The 24,401-nt window shown below is 43.0% G+C and overlaps 1 protein-coding gene across 1 annotated transcript in view; it reads right to left on the reverse strand.

Moving 5' to 3' along the window:
• The window catches only part of FMR1 (fragile X mental retardation 1), a 107,080-nt gene that overhangs the window by 22,293 nt on the left and 60,386 nt on the right, over nucleotides 1-24,401 (reverse strand). Inside the window, exons 7-9 of the mRNA XM_030209423.1 lie at nucleotides 15,985-16,101; nucleotides 3,776-3,946; nucleotides 3,607-3,685 (exon numbers count right to left, since the gene is read on the reverse strand). Coding sequence (XP_030065283.1) covers nucleotides 3,607-3,685; nucleotides 3,776-3,946; nucleotides 15,985-16,101 — 367 coding nt within the window. The remainder of the gene's footprint in view (nucleotides 1-3,606; nucleotides 3,686-3,775; nucleotides 3,947-15,984; nucleotides 16,102-24,401) is intronic.

Below are 24,401 nucleotides of genomic sequence, written 5' to 3' on the forward strand. Positions count from 1 at the left end.
GGCACTAGAAAAAGCAAATTAATTGTCCTACCTAGGCTAGTGATGTGTCTTACCTGTAACAGGGCTTTCTGCATACAACAGAATAAATCAGACATATGGGGTGGGTTGACATCATCCAACTGTACAAGTATAGATAAGCACTCAAAAATCTTTAACAAAAAAAAAAAAAGCCTATGTGTATTCCTGTGCAGCCACTACCCTCATCAGCCTTCTGCTACAGAACTTAAGAATCAACTCTCTAGGAAGGTGGGCGGCTAAGTGTGTCTGATTTATCTTGCTATTTGTTTTCTTCACAGAGGGGTGCTTTCACTAAAGTTTAGTATGCACAGGCCCATTGTATACCTATGTGGCATTTAGCATATACTTAGTGGGGCTCATTATCAAAGCACTTAGACTTACAAAGTTCCATTGGTTTCATTGTAACTTTGTAAGTCTAAGTACTTTGAAAATATGCCTTACTTGTTAGGACATGCTAAGCTTTAATAAGAGAGCCCCAAAGTTACAACATTAGGTTTGCTGATTGAAGCAATGTTTACAAAGCTCAGAGCTTCCAAAAGTGTTCTACTGATCACGTACAAGAGTTCTTATATCAGCATCATTGAATGGGCCACTTCATTTTTGTTCAAAGTTAGTAGTAGGATCCTAAGGGAAGATGGGTTTTGTGGTAGTTTGCTGTATTCAGAGAACTGATATAGGGTAGGCAAATTCATTTTTTTCATAGCAGTTCTTAAAAGTGTAATTTCAGAACAATAGGTTGCTTTTTAAATAATAAAAAAAGAAAACAGTCCAATGTGTGCAGAGCCCATCTACTTTGGTCACATGAGGCTTTGTGAAGAAAGCGGGAAGCACTATTAATTGGGTTTAAGTTACTGCTATAAAGTAGAAAACGTTCCAAGACAGATATGTCAGAACTGCTAATTCCACAGGTTCAACATTTAGCCAAGCCAGAACCATGCTGATGACTTATAGAACCAACATTTTTTTTTAAATTAAGGTTTTATGTGCCACAAATCCCTTATGAACTTGAACACTAACGGATGCAACAAAGAACTTCAATCTGCATTCATATACACATTTACTCAAGAAGTTTGCAGACCAAGTAATGAAAAGTGAAAAAGATACGTGGCAAGGATATAATGCACCACTTCTACCCTAGCTGAGATATTTAACCATCTCTCTGACCTCATGTGCAACTTTCTTTAAATTAGTCACCTTATTTTCTAACGCCTCTTACTCTCTTACCTATCTATATGTTCTATCTTTGCTTATACCCTACACTTTCAATGAAAATGTTCTATTATGTATTGTGTTGACATTGTAAGTAGTGCTTAGTTCTCGGACAATAATATAACGTATTAATAAGATAGATATAGATATCTATTTGGCAAAAAAAGCATGTGGTAATCATTCTTAGCAGTGGATTTGCACAAACATATAATAGCAGCAACAATAATTTCCCTCTATAAAAAAAAAGTGAAAGTAGGATCAAAAATGACCAAGCACTACTGTTTCTGATTCACACCTCACAACCAAAGAAAACTTATCTACTGCACCACTGTTATATGATAATAACCACCGTTCCTAATTTATTTGTGGCACAGACTCACTCCTGTAATAATCCACTCCAAGTAGGAATTTGGTTCTCCTTTCTAAAGCTCTAAGCAGATTTAACCTTCGGCGAGCTTCTTGGATAGCTGTGGGCAGAAGTGCATAATGGTTCTAATCAGATAACGTTCTAGAGTCCCACAAAGCTAATCAGTTTCTTGAGTGCCAGAGAACAGCCCCCATGAAGTATGTCAGCAGGGTTTCAGGCACCTGGGTGCAAATTGGCACAGCAGCTTCTCTCTGTTGGTTTGTTCTTCATTATTAGATGTTACTGAGGTTACTGCTTGGTGTTATGTAGATGTTACTCATTAATCATCAAGTACTATTTACTGAAACTCTAAGCACTGGAAACTGGTTCTTTGATTGAATGAGACAGATACACTGATTCTGGCAGGGCCAATCTGGCACTTGGTATCAAGTGGTAGACGGATGGACCATGGCCCCTGTGATTAAAGACAAAGCTCAGGCTAGGCAGGCTAAGACTGGTATGTAACAGTATTGCAAGGTCTTCTAGGGCTACGTTTAGCTTCAGAAGTGCCTAGCCACCTTGTTTACAGTAGAGAACAATAAAGGCTGTAATCATACTTCGCAATGAGGCAAACAAGGTATGAACAGATGTAACCCTACTGCCCCCCCCCCCTTTTAAGGTGAGACAGCTACTGTGGAGCCTATCACACCTTACAACCCACCTTGTAACATGGCTATGTACATCAGAACCAACTGGTACAAGGCTAAGACAAAATGGAAATAGCTGCAAATTAATGAATGACAGTAAATATATCTCTTCACTAACACTACAAAAAGATATGAGTAACTGATAAAAGTAATACTACAGTAGGATTAAGTCACTAAAATCAATTCAATAAATGTACTCACTTTGATCCAAACAATCCTACTCACATTTTAAGATAGCTCTGAAGACCCCCCCCCCCCATCTGTTTTCCATAGCTTACGCCGAATTTGGTGGTGCGAGGTGGGTGTTCCTCCAGGGAGTGGCGCTCTTCGGGCGGTAGTGTTGGTGTTTCTGCAGCTTTTCTTAGTTCCTTGCTGTCATTTCTTTTATCTTTTACTTTCTTCTGTTTCTCATTAAGTTGTAGCTCCTTTCTTGCCTCCATTGTTTGCATTTAATGGCTGTACACCACTTTGTCTTTGTTACAGGCTGTATATTAAATTTTAATAAACTAAACAAAGAAACTACCATAGAAAGGAGAAGAGTGGCACAGAAGGTGGGGGGAATCCCAGCCCAAAGTCAAGAGTGGCCCCTTTCAGAGGGTGAAGGCTTGAGGGGGAGAAGATGGGATTCACCAGGCTCTTCCTTATAAAGCCCTCAACTGGGGAAGACGGCACTCACTGGCAGCTGACCTGGGAGCTAACAGTCAGATCTGGTTACATATGTCCAGGACGTGTTCACCATCTGCTGGAGATGAAGGGTACTGAGAGAGATCTAGCCGCACCATCCCTTTTATACTATCAGAGAACAGTGAAAGTTTTCATGGTTCTCGATCTGTTTGCTAACAGGGAAGCATAACTTACACATCCGAAATTAACTGGCTTAATTTAAGACAATCCAGGAATGAAAGACTTTGAAGTCAAAATAATGAAATATTTTGACATCCACCAGACAGGACTTAAAAGATCTGGGTTTCCTAGCCCATTATAAATCGTAAAAGTCTACTGCTTTGCCACCCTCTTATCAAGCATCCAGCTCTCCTCATTTCTCACCTAACTTACCCCTCCTCTCTTCCTGTGAGACTGTCATTGGAACGCTTTTGTATTTATATAGTCTGATATTTGTCAACATTTGCTTATTTCTGATCTGAAGGAGGGTTACCTACGAAAGCTAATCAAAAGATATATCAAAGTTAATCCAATAAAAAAGGTATCATCTTATTTTTTCTCTGTTTTATTTCCTTTAAAAGTGGACTAACATGGCTATCACACTACTTTACTCATAGATTGAAAAAAACATGCAAAGTAAATAAAGTCCCAAAAATGACATACCTACTAAGCTTCGTGGGACCTGGATTACATCTTCAGCAAATTCAAGGTAACTTCTGGCCTTCTTTACAGCATCTTGGTCCTAAGGCAATAAACATAATTTTTTAGCTTACTAGTTGCAGAGATTCCATAACACTGTCCATAAAAATATTATCACATACAGGATACTTACTTCTCCGTAGATATGAAACGTGCAGGTATCTTCATCTAAATCTATAGCAGTGACACCAGGCACTTTTCTGGCTTGCTGAATATTAGCACCATGAGTACCAATGGCCAAACCCATTAGGTCTTCACGTACAATAAACTGCTCATGAAATCGTGATGCAAGCTGTCTTGAGCTCTGAAACGGAATGCAAGTCTCATTAGTTTGTGCTATTATTTTTATAAGCCTTTAAGAAAGCAAATAAATGTTTTGCAATGCTAAATACTAGGGAGGCAATTTTCTTAACAAGCCACTCAATGAACCTGAGGGTGGACTGACCATTTGGGCAACCAGGAAGTGCCCGAGGGCCCAGGGCAGTAAAGGGCCCAGTACTCCCTCCACATGTTCGACATTCCTCTCTCCCCTCCGTCCCCAGCTCCGGGTCTCCTCTCACCTACCACGCTCTAGCTTCTCCAGTCTCTGAACTCTCCCCCCCCCCCCCAGTACCTCAAATCATCCTTTTCTCCATGCAGGGGCACTGACAGCTTCATAGGTTGTCTGCCTCTGACAAAGGAACTTCTCTCTGCCGTGGCCCACCCTCTTCTAACTTCCTGCTTCCATAAGGGCATGCTGCGGCAGACAGCCTATGAAGCAGCTGGTGCCCCTGCATTGAGAAAAGGATGCTTTGAGATGTACGGGGGGGGGGGGGGGTGGCAGGTGTTTGGAGATGGGGGATATGTGGGAAGGGGAGGGCAGGACCTGGGAATGGAGGAGAAAGACAGGGAGATGCTGGCCTCGGGAAGCTGTTGTTGGATCCAGGTTTAAAAGGGAGGGAGAAAGAGGTGCTGGACCCTAGAGAAGGGAGAGACAGAGATTCTTGATTCGGAGGGGGAGATAGTGGACCGGGGTCATAGATAGTGGAGTCGAAGGTGCAGAGATGGAGGAGGCAGATATGGTGGATCGGGGGAGGGGGGATGAGGGAGACAAAAATGATAAACTGGGGAGAGGGGACGGTGGCAACGATGATGGACCTGAAGGGGGGGGGGGGGGGAGATGTTGGATCCAGATATGAAAGGACGGAGAAAGGAAGAGGGAGAGATACTGCATTTGGGGGGATGGAAGGGATGAGAGAGATGAGAGACCAGGAGGTGGAGGGGAGGAAGAGAGAGGGGGGGGGGGGAGATATGGGAACTAGAGGCAAAGGGGAGGTTTTGAATTATTTTACAACTAGTAAAAAAGGCCCGTTTCTGCCTGAAATGAAACGGGCGCTAGCGGGCACAGGACTCCCTTCCCCTCCCCTTACGCTACTATCCCTTGGTGGTGTAGAGGTACTTGTTCGCTCAGGGCAGGAAAGAAAGAGCCCCCTGTTTCCTGCCCGTAGCGCTGCTGATAGCTGCCCTGCTGCATCCTGTGCGAGTCCGGCTCTCGGCGTTTCAAAATGGCCACCGAGAGTTGAAGTCTCGCAAGGCTGCTTCAACTCTCGGCGGCCGTTTTGAAACGCCGAAAGCCGGACTCACACAGGGGGAGGGGAGGTGACAGGGGGGAGGGAAGGTGATGGGGGGAAGAGGGGGCGACCGGGAGCGGGGCGGTAGCGTGGGCGGGGCGATGGAGTGAAAGGGGTGGGGTGATGGGCACGTCCTCGGTGGCTTACTTTTGTTAGACTGTGTGCAGCGATTCGTTGGAAGGGGAGGAGCATTTGCGTTGTTGTGTACTTGTTCCGCCCTCGACGTCATCACGTGTGACGCGAGGGCGGGGCATGGAGACATGGTGAGTGTTCTGGTTTCACCACCATGAACTTACGAACCGGTGTCTAAGTGGCCTCAGTGACGTCAGTGTCTTCAGAACGTTGAGGGTGCGTTTTATTATAGTAGATGTGCTTGGTAGTGGAGAGGTTTATGTTGCCATTCATCAGATGACATGAGAATTTTTTTTTTTTGTATTCTATGGATAAATTTCTAGTTGTGATCTGCATCTGTTGTTGGGGGGAGAGGGGAGGAGTTGGATTTTTGTGGATGTAGAACACGTTACAATTAACTCATAAGAACTGCTATACTGTGCCAAACCAAAGGCTGTGAGGGTCATGTATGCGGTGCCATACATAGTAACATATAAAGGGACAGCAGGTAAAGACCTGAATGGTCCATCCAGTCTGCCTAATGGTCACATTATCAATTCAGTACATGAGCAGCGCCTGGCAGGTGCGTTCCAACTGAATATAAGGTTGAGACCTGCCCCAGAGCTTCAGTAGCATTCAGAAAACAACACATATACATCATTCCAAAATGTAAACCCCGGATGCACTGCTAGCATGATTTAATGACTTTGTATATTTCTATATTAAGGGTTTGTCTAACGTGAATTAGAAATAGTACAACAGATGCCAAACCAGTAATCTCTAAGGGATGGGATTTTTTTTTTTGGGGGGGGGGGGGGGGGAACCCTTATTGCCTGGGGTTCCAGATTCCTGTCAGTCCACCCCTGCAATGAACAGCTGCTTTTTATGCAATCTAAATTTAACTTGGATAAAGCACGTGTTCTTTTGAAATGCACTATATCCATGTGAGTACCTAAACTGGCCTAAAACATCATTTTTTCCTCTCCCCGTCTTGAGAACACTTACACTTGGTCCAACTGAAAGGGTGTACGCTGTGGAACCCTTTTAGCTGGGTTAAGGATGAGCAATTTTCAGATGGCCTATTTACCAGGGTAAATGGCTTTTGAACATTTTTCTGTTTGGCTACTTTTTTTCCTTTAACATATGCATTCTGATTGGCTAAAGCATTTTGTGCTGTTTTGCCAGAAACCATAAGTTAAAGCTACTCGGTCTTTTCAAACCCACCAAGTGCTAATAAATACTACACCCACAACAGACCCTTTGAAATAGCTAGATCCGCTCTGCAGCACGTGGACCCAAAAGTGGGGCCCCCTGCTGGCCCCCACCACCAAGAAGGGACCTAACATCTGCCTACACAGCCTGCTTAACCATCTGGATTAAGCTTGAGAGCTAAAAAGCCCCAGGGACCCCAACGATAACCCTCTGCAGTCAGATCCAAGGAAGGTAAGAAAGGGAGACAACCCATTCCTCCAAGTCCCAGTGAGGACTGAGAGATCTCTTGCTGCTGAAGAATACGCCTACTCAGACGATTGGCTGCTTCAAGTGAACTTGCAAGGCAGACTCCAGGGTGACCACTGGCTTCACTTGACGACAGAAGGGTTATGGAAGACCCAGATCCCTTCTCGCATATGGCCTGGCCCTTAAAGGTGCCCCTTAAAGGCCAAGGGGTACTCGATGCAGGTGACAGACTTTGCTTCCAGTCTGTAAGCATTCCACCTCCCTGGTCTGTGTGAGTGTGGAAGCTATTTGAGGACTGCTATTCAGTGAGACAGCTCTCTCCATATCACACACAGTTGCCTACCATTCTGGCCTTTCTGCAGCAGAGTCAGGAACATGGTCTGGCATTTAATTTATTCATAGTAACATAGTAGATGACGGCAGAAAAAGACCTGCACGGTCCATCTAGTCTGCACATGGCCACTCTTGATTTTTTTCCCCCTAAGATTCAAGCTCCCCCCCCCCCCCCTGCATTGGTATTCACACTCTGATATGGTGAACTTTCTTTGGAAGCGTTACCTTCACCTCCTTAGTGGGACATTAATTTGGTACTTAATTTCCTTGTGTGTGTGTGTGGGGGGGGGGGGGGGGGGTTGCCTTTTGAAATCCTTGAAGCATGCAACCCAGAAGGATCTGACTTTTAAAACATTTTCTTTTTGGTTGCTATTTGCTTGGCCAGTAGGGTCTCAGCGTTACAGGCCTTGTCTTGTCGAGATCTTGGTTATTGTTCTCGGAGCATTCCATCTCTATTAGGACAGTTCCTTCCTTTCTTCCGAAGGTGTTCTCGCCAGTCTCTCTCAACAACGTAGTGGTTCTCCCGGTCTTTAAGTCAGATATTGAGTTGACTTCCTCTCAAAGTCCATAAGCTGGATGTGAGAAAGTCTACTCAGGTACTTGGAAATGATGAATCCGTTTTGGAAGTCTGACAGAATGTTCTGTTCAGGGGCTGCACAAAGGAGAAGCAGCCTGTAAGATGTCCACAGCACAATGGACAAAAGAATCCGAGACGGCCTACATTATCAGACACAAGGTAGTTCCAGAAGGGATTCAAACCCATTTGACAGAGGTTGAGGTGGCGTCCTGGGCAGATGCTCAGGTGGTTTCACCAGAAAATTTTGTATGGCATCAATGTGGTCATCACTGCATTCCTTTGTGAAACATTACAAGCTTGATGTTCTGGTCAATGGGGAAGCAGCCTTTGTTGAGAGGGTCAATCAGGAGGTCTTGTCTTCCCTTTCTCTATGAGGGACTGCTCTGGTACATCCCACTGGTATGACTGGCCTAGCTGGAAAAAAAGTAACATGAAGTTCCTTTCCTTCAATCTTGATAGACCACTCCAGAAATTGCCCTGAAAACTGTGTTGATTGGGATTTTGGAGGAAGTCTGTCTAACTCCTGTTATTAGTGTTCTTGGATCAGAAGTTAGTTAATAAATAATTCTGAAGAGGTTTTCCTAAAGGGAACTATTTGTTTTGGGGTCCTATACTACTTGAGAAATCGCAATACTAAAGGATTCCATCATATACCAGCCCTTATATCAGTGATGTCACCGAATAGTCCAGATTCTCTACTTCTATCTGCTGGTCGGGAAGAGACACAACCCACTGGTACCAACTGGTCAAGCAAGATTCAAGGAAAGGAAATTAACAGTTATTAATACATTTCACCTTATCAGTCAGTTAAGTTATTTCATTGTCTATGCAAGTATAAATTAAATCTAGCTGCCATACTTGAAGGTTGAGTATTAGAATCAGTTTGCAAGATCTCTCTCTTATCTTCCTAAGGTGGCATGTATACACCGGTATAGAGAGGGGTATAACTAGCAGAAGAAAGGAGGTGAGGATGCCCCTTTACAAGTCGTTGGCGAGGCCCCACTTGGAGTATTGTATTCAGTTTTGGAGGCTGTATTTTGCTAAAGATGTAAAAAGACTGGAAGCAGTGCAAAGAAAAGCTACAAAAATGGTATGGGATTTGCGCTGCAAACCATACAAGGAGAGACTTGCCGACCTGAACATGTATACCTTGGAGGAAAGGAAAAACAGGGGTGACATGATACAGATGTTCAAATATTTGAAAGGTATTTTTATTTTTTTTATTTTTGTTGCATTTGTACCCCCGCGCTTTCCCACTCATGGCAGGCTCAATGCGGCTTACATGGGGCATCCGCAAACGAACCTTTTCCGGATATGGGAAGGTGGTAGAACTAGAGGACATGAATTGAAGTTGAAGGGTGGCAGACTCAGGAGTCATGTCAGGAAGTATTTTTTCACAGAAAGGGTGGTAGATACGTGGAGGTGGTGAAGATGAATATGGTAATGGAAGCCATACATGCGTGGGATAAACACAAAGGAATCCTGTTTAGAAGGAATGGATCTGCGGAATCTTAGCGGAGACTGTGTGGCAACGCCAGTAATTGGGAAGCAAAACCAGTGCTGAGCAGACTTCTACGGTGTACGCCCTGATCGTGACTGAATAGATATGGATGGGCTTGAGTGTAAATTTTACGGGCCTTCGATGTTAGCTTCAGAAATTTTAGTACAGGAACAGTACTGGGCAGACTTTTGTGGTCTGTGCCCTGAGAAAGGCAGGGTCAAATCAAACTAGGGTATACAGGGTCAAATCAAACTAGGGTATACATATAAAGTATCAATACCCCCCTCCGTGGGACACCACCTTGCAGTGGTGGAGGGGCTTCTGTGTTTCAATGACTCAGAGGGCTATGCTGAATGGTTACCCATATCAGACAGGCCTCTGAGGAGAAACCAGACAAAGAGTGTCCCAAACTAGGGAGAGTGGAAAGATGGCGACCTGAAGCTCGTACGCCCAATGGCCCAGCTGTCCTCTGAAGTTCTGTCTCTGTTTACTTGAAATTTCCTCTCTGCAACTGCAGTTACCTTAACTGAGAGGAAGGGGACAATCGGGGGTCAGCCGCCGATGGCCAGAGTTTTGTCCCCTGTGCAAGTGTGGGACTGCTGCGCGATGAGCTGCCCACAGATGACTGGGTTGGTGAGTCCTTTGATTAGGGTCGGCGAAGGAGCGTCGACGCTCTTGGACCTGGAAACAACTTCATTGCTCCCGAATCATTTAACCACCATGACCAAAGGAGTGGAGGAGTTAGAGTCCATGCTGAAACGGAAGTCGTTTACAGCTGAACCTGAGTCGGCGGTGCCACTCCTAAACCTGTAAGAGCTATCAGCTTGGAGTTTTTGGCACCCGTGGAGGTTACACTGAATATCATCTGGAAGGCGCTCCAGGACCTAATGGTGGTAGTAAATAACTGCTTCAGATATAATCTTATTAGTGAGTTACATGGATAACCTAATCGAACCCTTTGAGAAAGAAAAATTGATACAGCAAATGAAGTTCTACAGGAGTAGGAAACAGTTAAGATTTTGAAAATGATAATAGACCAGAAATTTGAACAAAATTATTATTATTACAGATGATTAATATTGAGATTGTTGTTGTTTTCCCAGAGTTCCGGCTACGACTCCTAAAGATTTCCTCAGAAATATTTCCTGAAAATGTTATTTTCCTTTGTAATGATTCCTCTTAGTAATATAAATTATTACTTAGTAATATTAACTCAAAAGGAGTGAAGCCTGTGAAACTGGGATTACCTTAATCAGTGGGAATTGGATTAGAGACAAGTGTTCGCATTGTTAAATAATTTCTGGTTTTAAAAGAGAAAAAAATGAAATTAGGTGTATTATTTCTACTAATATTGGACAATAAGTATGTTTCCAACGAAATAAATTGAATATACACCATTTTGGGTTTGAAGAAGCCAACCAGACGATCAATGTGGAATAATGATTCAGATAAATAATAACTGGGGATAATCAGGTTAATACCTTGTTTTTTCTGTTTACTGTTGTTTAATTGATCTCCTTGTCTTTTTTCACTCTCCCTATTTCGTGGTCTAAGGAAGAGTATAGAATTACCCGATTGAAATAATTCTTGTGTATTACTTTCTCTGTATTTCTGGCAAGTTATTTTATTGCTTGTAAATTTAAATTCTTATAAATAAAATAATAATGATAAAAAAGCATCAATACCATGTAAAATGAGTTTATCTTGTGGGGCAGACTGGATGGACCGTTCAGGTCTTTATCTGCTGTAATTATTTTACTATGTTACCGTTTTAAGGGGTGGCATAAAGAAACCTGTGTACACAAAGTATGGGAAGCAGATTAAGTATCAGAACTCATGCACAAAATGCAGGCAAAACTCTGGGTCAATAATATTTGAATCCCTCTATCAGGATCGTTGACATGAACTTTGTGGCACACAGGGCCATCTGGACACTGAAGGTGGTGGTGAAAGTATGTAAGGAAAATGATGCTTTATACTGGTCATTCAAATAAACCAGTGCTAAACTCTCAAAAATGATTTTCCTTGCCCAAATCTAAAGGGTTGTTGCAAACAAATGAGGTGCTGTATTTGTGGTATGTTACAGACAGACAAAGAGTTAACTTATAAGACTGATCTGGAAATCCCTTATTCTATGCTCTGATCTGTTATGGTGCTAATATTCTTAGTAGTTAAACTGATTTTAAACAACTGGAAGGACAATTCAGTTCCTGATTTCACTATCTGATGGAACAAAGCAAAACAAAAAGCACAAGTGGACCTTCAGGAACAGGACAAAGGAAACTCTTTATTGAACAGTCCTGAACACAGTCTGTGTTTCAGCGACCAAGCGCCTGCGGTCACAATACTGTTGAATATTGATGTATATAAGAATGTATCGTCATCAAGGTTATAAACAGAGCAACCAGCTATGATTGGAGGCTGTATAACTGCCTCTTAATTGCACACAATTAAGGTCACTTTGACAAAGTTTCAGGCTTAAAATCTGCATTCTGAATCTTCCCTGCAAGGGTACAATTTTCTGACAGAATAGATTTTCTTCTTGATATAACATTAAGTCATATGAAATAATACCAGCAGTTGCTCTGAAGCAGCCTACAACTCCTGTTAGAGCAACAAAATCAATTTAATATCCAAAAAACAGTCTTTCAAGGCATTCAATGCACTCAAACAACCCTCAGTCTTTGAATCAGGTCTGAGAAGCCAAATCTTCTTTTGTTTATATTTTTCTCAACATACTTTCAAGCACATTAACACAGTTCTCTCACTCAAAGAAATACAGCGTCTGAACAACAGTCAAGCAAATATTGTCTCTTAATAGCCGTGAAGCAAATTCTCTAACTTATAGAAGCTTCCACAACTCACATAGTGAACTCACTATCTGATGGAACAATTTATTGTAGCAGAGAAGAGGAACTGAGTGTATGTATGAAAACTATTCTCATACACATACACAGTTTGGGCATTGATGGAAAAATATGTAAGGGCTGTATTAAGAGTCTATTCTAACAGATGGATGGCTTTCTCAGCATATTGTATGCTTTGATGTTTGTATTATGTGTTGTGTAAATAAAATAGAACTAAAAAGGAAATTAAAGGCTGCTGATGTTGCTTTAGGTATGGCAGAAGACTCTGATGGAAAATTGTTTCCCGTAGGCATAGACAGTGGAATGGAGCAGGCCACTGAAGCTGTGGATTAAGTGCCAACTGAATTTCGGTTTTGGCATTAAACCCGACCCAAAATTTATATTTGGCCAAAAATGTCAGTGCATTTGTGGCTGAAACTGTATAGTCCCCACTCTCTCCTGGAGCAAAAGCAGCCTTCCCTCCCCCAAGCCTACCATTGTGTTGGTGGTGTAGTGGCTAGCCAGGGCAATATTGATCCCCAATTGCTCCTGCCTATGCTGGTTCCTCGGTCAAAATGTCTGCCAGGACATCCATCAGCAGTCTTGCAAGACTGCTTCTGGAGGACACGGCAGACATTTTGAGATTGATGGTGTAGTGGCTAGCTGGGGCAGGAGTTCCGAGGGAAGGGGAGAGTCTATGAGTGGGTCTGGGAGGCTCCGTCTCTTTGGGAAGAACTGAGAGATCTTCTCATTCAGGGGCTGGGCTGTCTAGGGCAGAGTAGAGCTAATTTCAATTTTGGCTTTGGAGTGGCAAATTTTGGTCAGTTTCAGCTGAAACCGAAAAACCTGGTTCCAGTCGGTCTTTAATGGCTCCACCATAATTTTGCCCAACACAAAGTCTGCATTTATATAGCCTTGATGTGGGGCCAGAAATTTGTTTGGCCCCTCCAACCAATACGATGTTCTGCAGTGGCTAATGTGAAGGTTTGGCAGGAGGAGCAGTGGCTTTTTATTAGCATGATTCTCTTTACTTTACTAACAGTTTTTTTCCCCACTGGAGTGGAGGAGTGGCCTAGTGGTTAGGGTGGTGGACTTTGGTCCTGGGGAACTGAGTTCGATTCCCACTTCAGGCACAGGCAGCTCCTTCTGACTCTGGGCAAGTCACTTAACCCTCCATTGCCCCAGGTACAAATAAGTACCTATATACAATATGTAAGCCGCATTGAGCCTGCCATGAGTGGGAAAGCGCGGGGTACAAATGTAACAAAAATAAAACCTGTAGTTTAATGTTTCACATCATTTAGTTGCTCTGAGCCATGATAATCTTCTCGCTCCTATTAGTACTGGAAGCCTCATTTGTTCACTAGATCAGATGTACCCAATATTTCTTTGTGATAAGTTGTTTTTAAAAATTGTCCCTCAACTTGGGAGAAGGTTCCGAAAAGGGCTAATTTTTGCAGACACTTCTGTCTGCACTATATCATGTAGAATTGGTGCATTGCTATTTTTGAACCTAGATTAGGATTATGACAGCCTTTCTTCTCAATGAGGTGAAATATGTTTGGGTAACTCGGCAGCCGTGGTTTTGGAACTCTGTGTGTGTGTTTTTTAATGACAGATTCTATCTAAATATGGTAGTTGCACCACATCAAATCTTGTACTGGATTATACTCCATTTCAAATCCAATTTGCTTGCTTTTGGCAAAGAAGAGATGCAATTTTCCCATATTCACAGCTGGAGATTGAGAAACATGTATACTGGAACAGTACACTTGCTTGAGGGCATCAATAATTTATAATAGGTTGAATACATCTGCTCTTGGTTTTTCTTTTTTTTTATGACGTGCAAAGGATACCATATTTGCTATTTTCTAAATGAATATGGGGCAAAATTAAATTCTCAGGCAGTGAGGTACTTTTAAGGCTGACCTGAGGATAGCCCTGTTGACTGTTCCTTGTCCAACCATTCAGGTGACTCATTCCAAAAGTGATGAGAATTCTGAGAGTCTGAAATGGAAGATGGATCCTGTATATTACTTGCAGAATACAGCGAAAGATATAAGGCCATCTGATATTCCTATTTGGGTAATTTACAGTGCTGCTGTAATAGAGCAATTGAAGAGAAGCTTACCTAAGAAGATTGCCAGAAAACTGATCCTGGAGCTATGAGCTCCCAAAGGTTCAAGGATGTGTCTTTGGCTTATAATAATACCTTCAGATGGCAGTGACTGATCCTGAAAACTTAGATCACTGGTCTTAAGTACTGAACCAGCATATTAACTATTTATTTCTTGATGAAATGTCATTAATAGCTCCATGAAATAGGTCCATCTGATAGTAGTATGGAGCAATTAATGAAAGAGTCAGGTAAGGAGTCATCAGCTCATGCATACTCAGACAACAGCACCGAGAACTTCAGTGTCAAGCTTTTTCATTGTACAAGGCAGATGTTTGTCATCTGTGGTTTTAGCACAGAGTACCAATGGCACCGGATAAAGAACCTGCACTTAACAGACATTCTATGCCAAGGATGGATGGAAGTTTCTATTGTGCTTTTGATGTATAGGATCTCTGTGCAGAGACTTGTAGGGTAGTGGGATCTTCTAGCTTCCTTCTCTTGGATGTGTGTCTTCTCTATTCTACCAACTTCTTTGGTGCAGCAACTACTTTGAGGATTCACACCTAGACGTGCATAGCTTCTGTTCTTCTCCAAGCTACTCCCCTCACCCATTTCTGATTTATGCTTTTCCCATTGCTGTTGAATGTCTAACAATGAAGAATGTAAGGTTTTCACCTTGTAGGGCTTAAAACGTTGAGCACTAAGCAAATTTCAAGTACAATGGGGACACTGTGACGACAAACTGTTCCTCCTAAGTTGAACGGGAGTCTTCTATCTACAGTCTCACCAGTGGGTGGTGCTGTTTCGCTATCACATTTTTTATAGTGAGGGACAGGCAAGCTCTGCAGGACTCCAGGGAACCTGCCTGTCTCTAGAGATTAAAAACACAATATTGAAGCACTGCCCTCCCACTGACAGAAGTGCAGTTGGAGGACTCCCATTTATCTTAGAGGAAACAGTGGTTCCAAGGATCTAGAGCAGATGTCAAATCAGACCATGACAGATAAATTCCAGCCACTTTAAAGCCACTGATTCTGTTCGCTATGATGATAACAGTCTACCAGCAAAGATGAATTCAGTTTTGTAATGAAAACTGGAACTTAGGGGAAGGAAAAACAACCCAAACAAAAATACTGCAAGACTAGATACTGTGAAAATACTGTGCTTCAATAGATAGGAAAATAGTAATTCTTGCACATGACAAGAGCAATTAATGTCAGCAGTATCAGATATCACCCAATTGTGTATCTGATTGATCTTGCTTGCTGCCAGAAAGCTATGGTTACCATCTTATTTAAAAAAAAATATACACCACCAATTTACCTGAAACACAGAAATGCTACAAAAGCTCACTCAAAATGAATTGCTAGCATGGTTTAATAAAAGAGGCCCTTAATAATTAACGTGGCCAAAATACATTTAAATATAAACTTTATAAAGGGAAGGAAAAAAAAAAACAAGGATGACAAAAAGAACACAGTGGTACCGTTTTAACAATTTCTATAACAAAACTAGCATTAGTGCTGCGCCAATATGAGAAGAACCCAAGACAATCTGCATAGGCTGAGCAGAATAAAGAACAAATAAACAAGTGGGGGAAGAGGAAGGAAAAACTACACAAAAGTAACAGAGCTCAAAATAATATCTGTAAAAATTCTGATTGAACTGACAAGTTTTCAAAATGTTTTTCTGTTCTTGAAAATGAGTAGCCAAAAAGTCATTATTACTTAAGTGAAACCCACCCCTCTTCATTATTTTAATTACATATTAGAAAACAGACAACATACCTCAAGTTGTTTACTAGCTTCTTCATTCCTCATCATCAAAGCCAATTTGGTACGGAGACTTCGAAAATGCATATCACTTAGCATGCCTGCTCGTTTCGTTGTTACCTCATTAATGGACTACATTGTAGAGAAAAACAACTACTTGATCACATCTACCATATATAGAATAGGAAGTACTTGTAAAGTACAATAATGGAAATTAATGCAAGATACTGTCTCTCCAAGTACATAAAACCAAGATGTGAAATACTTTGATTTGACAAAATTAATAAAATACAATATATTATACTTTACATTCATTTCCTGAAAAGCATGAATGCCACACGTAAAGTTATAAGCTATGTTTAATTCCTGTGAATTGAAAAATTCTTAGAATTATTCTTATGTTTTATTTTGTTTCCAGGAAGTTCAGAGCTGGTAGGCTAGAACGCAAAGTATGTCAGGAATCCATTGGAACAGTTGTGTGCAGAAGTATAGGCATTTCTACACAAACTGTACGTGTCAATGAAGCCCTAAATGAACAAAGCAGACATGGCTTCTATAGGGTACAAAGTTAATTACTTGTGGTATATCAAGTGCTATAAATAAATAAATACAAAAAAACAAAAAAACTGTATGGCTTGACTTACTCCTATTATAATATAGGCTACTACAATAAATAGAAAGAGGAGAAAGTCTTTCTGAATATTTGCAATTAGTGTACAGGTGGAGTCTCATATATTTATTTGCACGAATATTCACATCACTCCCTTGGTGACTCTATTAACGTGCACAGATTTAATCATTGACTGAAACCACCTCCACCCTAAAGTTGCAATTCATTAAACTTAACATACTAAAAAGTGCAAATATATGTAAATATGTGCAAAAAGACACTTAACTTGCGGAGCATATAGACTCCCTTATTCAGATTGAAGTGTGTAGCCCCGACAGTGCCTGTTTCGCTACACTTCTTCTGGGGGAACCCACACCATTTAACTGCGTCGTGTCTTAACGAAGCTCCTTGGCTTTGTTAAGACACGACGCAGTTAAATGGTGTGGGTTCCCCCAGAAGAAGTGTAGCGAAACAGGCACTGTCGGGGCTACACACTTCAATCTGAATAAGGGAGTCTATATGCTCCGCAAGTTAAGTGTCTTTTTGCACATATTTACATATATTTGCACTTTTTAGTATGTTAAGTTTAATGAATTGTAACTTTAGGGTGGAGGTGGTTTCAGTCAATGATTAAATCTGTGCACGTTAATAGAGTCACCAAGGGAGTGATGTGAATATTCGTGCAAATAAATATATGACTCCACCTGTACACTAATTGCAAATATTCAGAAAGACTTTCTCCTCTATTTATTGTAATAAATAAATAAATGACATTTCCCACCAAATTTTAATGCATAATTACTGACTATAGAAGTTGCAAATGTTTGTTCATCCTTTCAGCCCTTGCTTTCTAACATCTCCTTTGGCAAATATAACAACTTCTAAACATTGTCTGTATGTAGTCTTTCTATTCTTGCTTTCAGAATTTTTTACTTACCTCCTTTAAGGATTCTCCTAGCTCAGACATATCCTTAAGTGTACTAAAAACCTATGCAGAGATCTCAATCAAGCATTCAGTACATACAGAGAAAGCCTGATCAGTAGAGGCCACTCCAAAACCTCCATCTTTCTTTCTTATAAGTGCTTCACGGTTGATTTTGAAATCTGTTTCAGATTGCCACTTTGCAGAACTATCCAACCTCTTCATTTTCAATTTCTTCACTGGCTGAGTGACATTATCTTCTAGGATATGCTAATATTTAGTTGAATCCATTCTCCCTTCCATGTGCACATTGTTTCCTGGGCTTTTGGCTGCCAAACAACTCGAAAATATAACATATCCGCTCCCATGTTTAATGTACAGCGAGACGTTCTTTTCCTGTGTAGTTGTGCCATAGGCTGCAATTTTCTTTTTCATCAAAAGCAAAATGTCATACTTATCTAGGTTTTCTTTTGTATGCCAGAGACAGCCACTCTTATGATGAGGTTTCTTTCCAATAACTCTCCTAGGTAGATCATTGCTCTACTATGGACAACTACTCCAAGAGCAGCTAGCTTTATGTAGGTTGTTTGCTGTGATGTACAAGTTCATTTTGCAGATCTGACCAGTTTTCAGGGGATTCTATCAGGTTTTTTTTTTTCTTTTTGAGTCTCCAGATCTTGCTCTCTTTCTTCAACAATTCCATGTAAGAAACAATTCTTAATATTTCTTACAGCTGAAATTGCCAGTTGATGTTTAGAAATTATTTTATAGCTTTCCCTTGCTGTATAAGAGGGAATTATCTTCATTTTCAAATGCTCAGACAGCTACTTAAAGGAACCCATGACTGCTGAAAGCAGACAAAACAACCACAACCTGAGAAATCAGAAGGGTCAGACTATTTGTTCAACTGTGAAATTGTTGTCACCTGACTTAACTGAAGATTTAATAAGTCACTAAGGGGCCCTTTTACTAAGCTGCATTAAACAACTAGCTCAGGTTTCACCATGTGGTAACGGCCATTGCCAAGATAAAACAGCCAACGTAGCAGGGGCAGGTCGTGGGTGATAAAAGGGGTGTGGCTGGCTGGGACAGTTAGCACGCAGGTTGGTGTTGCTTATCATGACTGGTGATCACAGCTGCAATTAATGCTACCTCTGAGACCAGCCGTTCCGAGCACAACCCGCTCCCCCCACACACACTGGAACTCCCTGGCTTTGGGTTTCTAAATGTCTATCCTGACCACTACAGATAGTCTCGCAGAACTACTGCTATGGGTCATGTATGGAGTAATTGTCCTTATATGGAAGAATGACCCCCTAGCAGTAGTGTTGAAAGATTATCAATAAAGGTCAAGATGGACATTTTGAAATCCAGAGGATAGGAGTGTAGGGGACTACTCTTCCCTTTGGTCCTAGTCCACCAGTGAACCCCCAAATGAGTCAGGGGTAGAGGGATGGGGAAGGGCGGCCACCGCTGGTCTTTTTAACTTTGGCCAGTGTAGGTGCAACTGTGCTGTCTGCTACGGTATGGAACTTCTGTCCATGTGGTAAGTGAATGCCCTGTGCATACCACCTGATTTTACCACATAAGCTTTGCACTTATTGCATCTCAGCATATCATAACTAACATCTAAGTGCAAAAACTCACAGCGCCCCTAAACCTTTTGGGCCTTATGAACAACTGTTTAAAAAAAATAAGTAGCAATCAATCAACTGGAATGGTATCGAAAAACAAAGAACTATTGGGTATTACCTCCAACCAAATTGTCTCCTTAGCTCTCTTCTTTAAACATACACAAACAGAGGGGACTGGAAAGAATTCTATTAGACTTGATCTACATGCTTTACCTGCTTATTATTTTCAATCTGTTTAAACTGACAAATAGCAATTTTGCATAAAAATCACAGATCATCATTGTTATATTGTACCACATAGAAATTGTATCGGCTTCTGTTCACTTAGATTCATTGGAACCATTTAGTTTAACCAGTGATGCTTAAAATGTTTCACATAACTATCTGGATGGAAAACAAAATCTGTGGCAATAGAAAGAGGTACAATAGTAAAAAGCAGTTTATCATGGTCTTCTTTTACAGTATTTCTGCACTGGATAGTTACAGAAGGAAAAATGTCTTACCTGATTATTTTCTTTCCTTTAGTCACAGCAGATGAATCCAGCAAATAGTGGGTTTTGCCCGTCTACCAGCATGTGGAGATAGAGATCACAATTTTCATCCCAGTGATACAAGACAGATAGCTCCTCCCAAAAGCTAGTATGTCTGCTACCCAAGCAGCCCCCAAACCAAGCCCAACCCCGCTCCCCAAGATGCCCCAGAATGGGCCTGGTCACACTCCGGGACCTCTGGCTGTCCTCTGTTCCTGGCACACCCTGTGTGCTCAGCCCTCCAGGACCACACACCCAAGTGACAGGCCCAAATGTACTCTGAGTGTGCAGTTCTCTTGAAGATGGAAAAAATAAGTAACATGGTCTGACACCATGTTATGCTTCTCCTTATACACACTTTTTTTTTGAAGCTAGAATGCTAGTTTGTGAACCCATGCAGAACAAGAAGAAAAGCTAATCAATAGAAAGCACTCGTGCCTCAAAGACAGCAAAGAGGGAGGGATGCCGGATTTATCAGCTGCAACTAAAGGAAAGAAAATTATTAGGTAAGACAAATTTTCCTTCCTTAGCGTCAGCAGCAGATGAATCCAGCAATTAGTGGGATGTAACAAAGCAGTCCCTAAAGAGTGAGGGGATCTGACACACTCATGGAGAGCACTGTTGCGCCAATCCGGGAGTCCCAGCGTGCAACCACATCCAAAGAATAATGCTCGACAGATATCATCCAGGGAAAAAATCCTTGTCTCCGCCCAAAGAGGCCGCCACTGCGCATGTAGAATGCGCCCACAATGCCCCTGGAACTTGGCGCCCCGCCAGAACATATGCTGACACAATCGCCTCTTTAATCCAGGGCACCAGGGTCTCCTTGGAGGCTGTGAGCTCCTTCTGGTATCACGCCATCAGAACAATCGGGTTTTCCGACCTGCGAAACTCATTCCTCACATGCAGACAGTGAAGTACCACCGGATGGATACCCAAGAAGCGGAGCTCTGCTACATCTTGCGGATAATCCTCTACCGCAAAGAATGGAAGAAACAGCAGTTGATTTAAGGTAGAAAGCAGAAACCACCGGACGGACTGTCAACCCTGATTCTGAAAACCGGAGAAAAGGATCTTGACAAGACAAAGCCTGCAATTCCGACTTGTGCCGCGCTGAAGCCATAGCAACCAGAAACACCACCTTCAGGGTCGGGTACTTCAAGGATGCCAACTGCAAGGGCCTGCAGAACCAAATTAAGATGCCAGTCCAGACAGGGAGGCTGCAGAAGAGGCCGGAGGTGAGCAACTCCCTTCAAAAAAAAAAAAAACACACAACATCCGGATGCGCATCTAGCGAAGACCAGTCCACTCTGCCCCAGTAACAAGCGAAGGCCACCACCTGAACTCAAAGAGAATTAAGGGCCAGACCTTTCTGCAGCCTATCCTGCAGAAAAGCTAGGATCCAAGGCATCGAGGCCATCAACAGAGAACGCCCTGCTGCAAGCACCACGACTCAAATGTGCGCCAAACCCATGCATACCATGATGTAATTGAACGTTTGCAGGCCTGAAGGAGGGTGGTGATCACCCCCTCCACATATCATTTCCTCCTCAATCGTGACCACTCAAGAGCCAGGCTGCAACACCAAAGCGGGAGGGATCCTCCATGGACACCGCATCCTGACAGAGTAGGTCTGGAACCAAGGGCAGTGGAAACAGTTCATCCACGAGAAGCCCCACAAGATCCTCATACCACAGACGCAGAGGCCAATCGGGAGCCATCAGAATCACCAGGTCCCAATGCCGCAGAATCCAATGCAACACATGCCCTATGAAGCCAAGACAGAAAGATGTAAAGAAGCTCCTCCACCAGCCAGGGTTGAAGAAGTGCATCCAGACCCTTGGAGCCAGTTTCTCAGCCTCTGCTGAAAAACCATGACACATTCACATTGGTCTGAGTCATCATCAGATCTATTGCTCAATGATGGCATGGAATACAGTCGGGGACAGCTCCCATTCCGCTCGGTCCAGCGACATCCAGCTGAGAAAATCCGCCTGCACATTGAGGGTCCCTGCAATGGGAGCTGTGACAGAAACTGCAGGTGGCGCTCAGACCATGCACAGAGAAGGTTCGCCTCCTCCTCCAGCTCTGCACTGCGAGTGCTCCCCGATGGTTGATATATGCAACCGCCGTCATATTGTTCGAGAGCACCCAAACCGGCTTGTCCTGAATCAGATCCAGGAACTCCTACAAACGCCTGAGCCACACTCAAAGCTCCAAGCAATTAATTGGCCACCTTGCTTCTACCATGGACCAACAGCACTGTGGTGCAGGAAATGGGCTCCCTAGCCCACCAGGCTGCTGTATGTCACTACTAAGATCCACTGGGAAGACAGCATCCTCCTCTGCAAATTGTCCTGCTGGAGCCACCAGCACATGCTGAGATGGGCCTGCGGGGTCCACTAGAGTCACATCTTATAGTCCTGTGACATCGGAGACCAGAGACACAGCAGAGAGCACTCTAGGGTGTGTATGTGAACCCTGGCCCAGGGGACTCCCTCCATGGCCACAGTCATAGATCCCAGGAAATGTGGGGACATGGTGTTCCAAGGAGAGACTGAATCTGCCCCTGCAGTTTCACTACCTGAGCGTCGGTTAAAACACCAAACCCTGGAGGGTATCAAAGCGCACTCTGAGACAGTCCAGCATCTGTGAGGAAACTAGATGACTCTTGGCCAAGTAGACAATCCATCTAAGAGACTGGAGAAAGTGCAGCACCCAGGTGGTGACCTACTGGCTCTTGGTCTCCAAGGACGCCTGAATCAAACAGTCATCTAGATATGTATGAACTCGAATGCCCTCCCAGTGCAGGAACGCCACCAAAACCACCATGATCTTGGAAAATGTGTGTGGTGACATAGCCAGGCCAGAGGGAAGGGCCTGAAACTAGAAGTGGCAACATAGAACCGCAAAATGGAGTAATGGTTCAGAGGCCAGATGAGAATACTTCTCCTTGAGCTCCAAGGCAGTTAAAAACTCCCCTGGTTGCACAACCACCAGTATGGAGCCCAACAGCTCTATGTGAAAATGCTGGACCTTGAGAAAGCGGTTCACATGCTTTAGGTCCAAAACCAGCAAGGACCCTTCTTTCTTTGGGACAACAAAATAAATTGAATAGCAGTTCTGCCCCTGCTCCCTTGTGGGAATGGGCATAACAGCGCTGAGCTCCCGCAAGGCAATCAGTAGACTGCACCCCTAAGCCCTTGGAAGTCGCTCTACATGGGGATTCCAAGAAAAAAAAAAAAAAATTCACCGATGGGAGCAGAGAACTCCACTTTGTACTCATCCTTGATTAATGTTGAGAACCCACTGGTCTGATATAATAGTAGCTCACTGATCGAAAAACCAGGTCAGCCGACCCCCAATCTGATGCACCAAACTGCAGGCCAACTCCCTATCATTGGGCAGTTCTTGCAGGGGGTGGAGAATTGGATGCGGGTCCTGGGTCTCTCGTTACTGTGAAAGGAAGCCCGCTACTGAAAATGGGACCTCTTAAAATCTGATGAAAACGCTGGTATGGAACCCAGCCCCAGCCAATAATTACTTACCTCATTAAAACGGGTACACGCGCCCAGCCTGAACGGAGAATTCCTCTGATCTTGAGGCAACTGCTGTGTCTTGGAATCCCCCAAATCCTTGACTAACTTCCAGGTCCTCCTTGAACAGCAGTCGGCCCTGGAAAGGGAGCTTGGTAAGGCACTGCTTAGAGGCAGAATCCACCACCCAACAGCACAGTTTCTGCCACTTCCCTCAAACAGCTACCGCTGGGACACAGACCAAAACACAAAATGAGAAAAAGAACTCACCCCGACAAGCAGCTCAGTGCCACTAAAAGCGGCACCCCAACAGCCTGCAGTAAACACACTCTCCCCTGATGTCTGCCCCAGCACAGTAATAGGCGCATGTCTTTATTTTTAACAGCTTTCTTGGTCCACGCTCTATCACAATCTAAAAAAACAGGGAACCCCCCCTCCTTTTTTTTTTCTTAAGGAGGTCAGCTGAAATAATGGAACACTCAAGGGAGAGGAGACCCACAGAACAGTGGCAGGGGAAAACTCAGGGTGAAGGAGGGAGCTGGGGGTGACAGGTATGCCTTCCTAAAGCTGGCACTGAATAGCAAGAGCACCCCCACGCTCAACTGTCTAGGAGACCCAAGCAAGGAGCACTCCTAACAAGAGGAATCTAGGAGATAGAGGATGTCTGTCCATCCACCTGCTGGAAAGAGAGAGAGAGAGAGAGAGAGAGAGAGAGAGAGAGAGAGATAGATACTGGCTTTTGGGAGGAGCTATCTTTCCTATATCACTGGGATGAAAGTGAGTGATCTCTGTCTCCACTTGCTGGTAGACTGACAACTCACTAGTTGCTGGATTCATCTGCTGATGACGCTAAGGAAACTGGTGATCAAAGGAAAGGTCCTGGTCTAGGAGAACCCAGGTGAGATGACGAGTTTACAGTTTGAGTGGTGATACCAACCAGAAGTCCCAATATTTCATAAAAATTGTTTATTAAAATGATAAAACACCAGTGACAATATGGTCACATTTCAGCAGAAAAGGCTGTGCATCAGTCAAAACATCTCAATTTAAATGCTTAATCTTTGTGCACTTGCTGCCTGATGGATTTGATCAATACACAGCTTACTGTATTTATATATACAGGGTGAGGCAAGAAAACCATGGTGAAGTTGCAGACCTTTTAGCGTGACCACCCAGCAATTTTTCACGTGTTCAAAATGA

This window comes from Microcaecilia unicolor, chromosome 7 (genome assembly GCF_901765095.1).
Source record: "Microcaecilia unicolor chromosome 7, aMicUni1.1, whole genome shotgun sequence".
Taxonomy (NCBI): domain Eukaryota; kingdom Metazoa; phylum Chordata; class Amphibia; order Gymnophiona; family Siphonopidae; genus Microcaecilia; species Microcaecilia unicolor.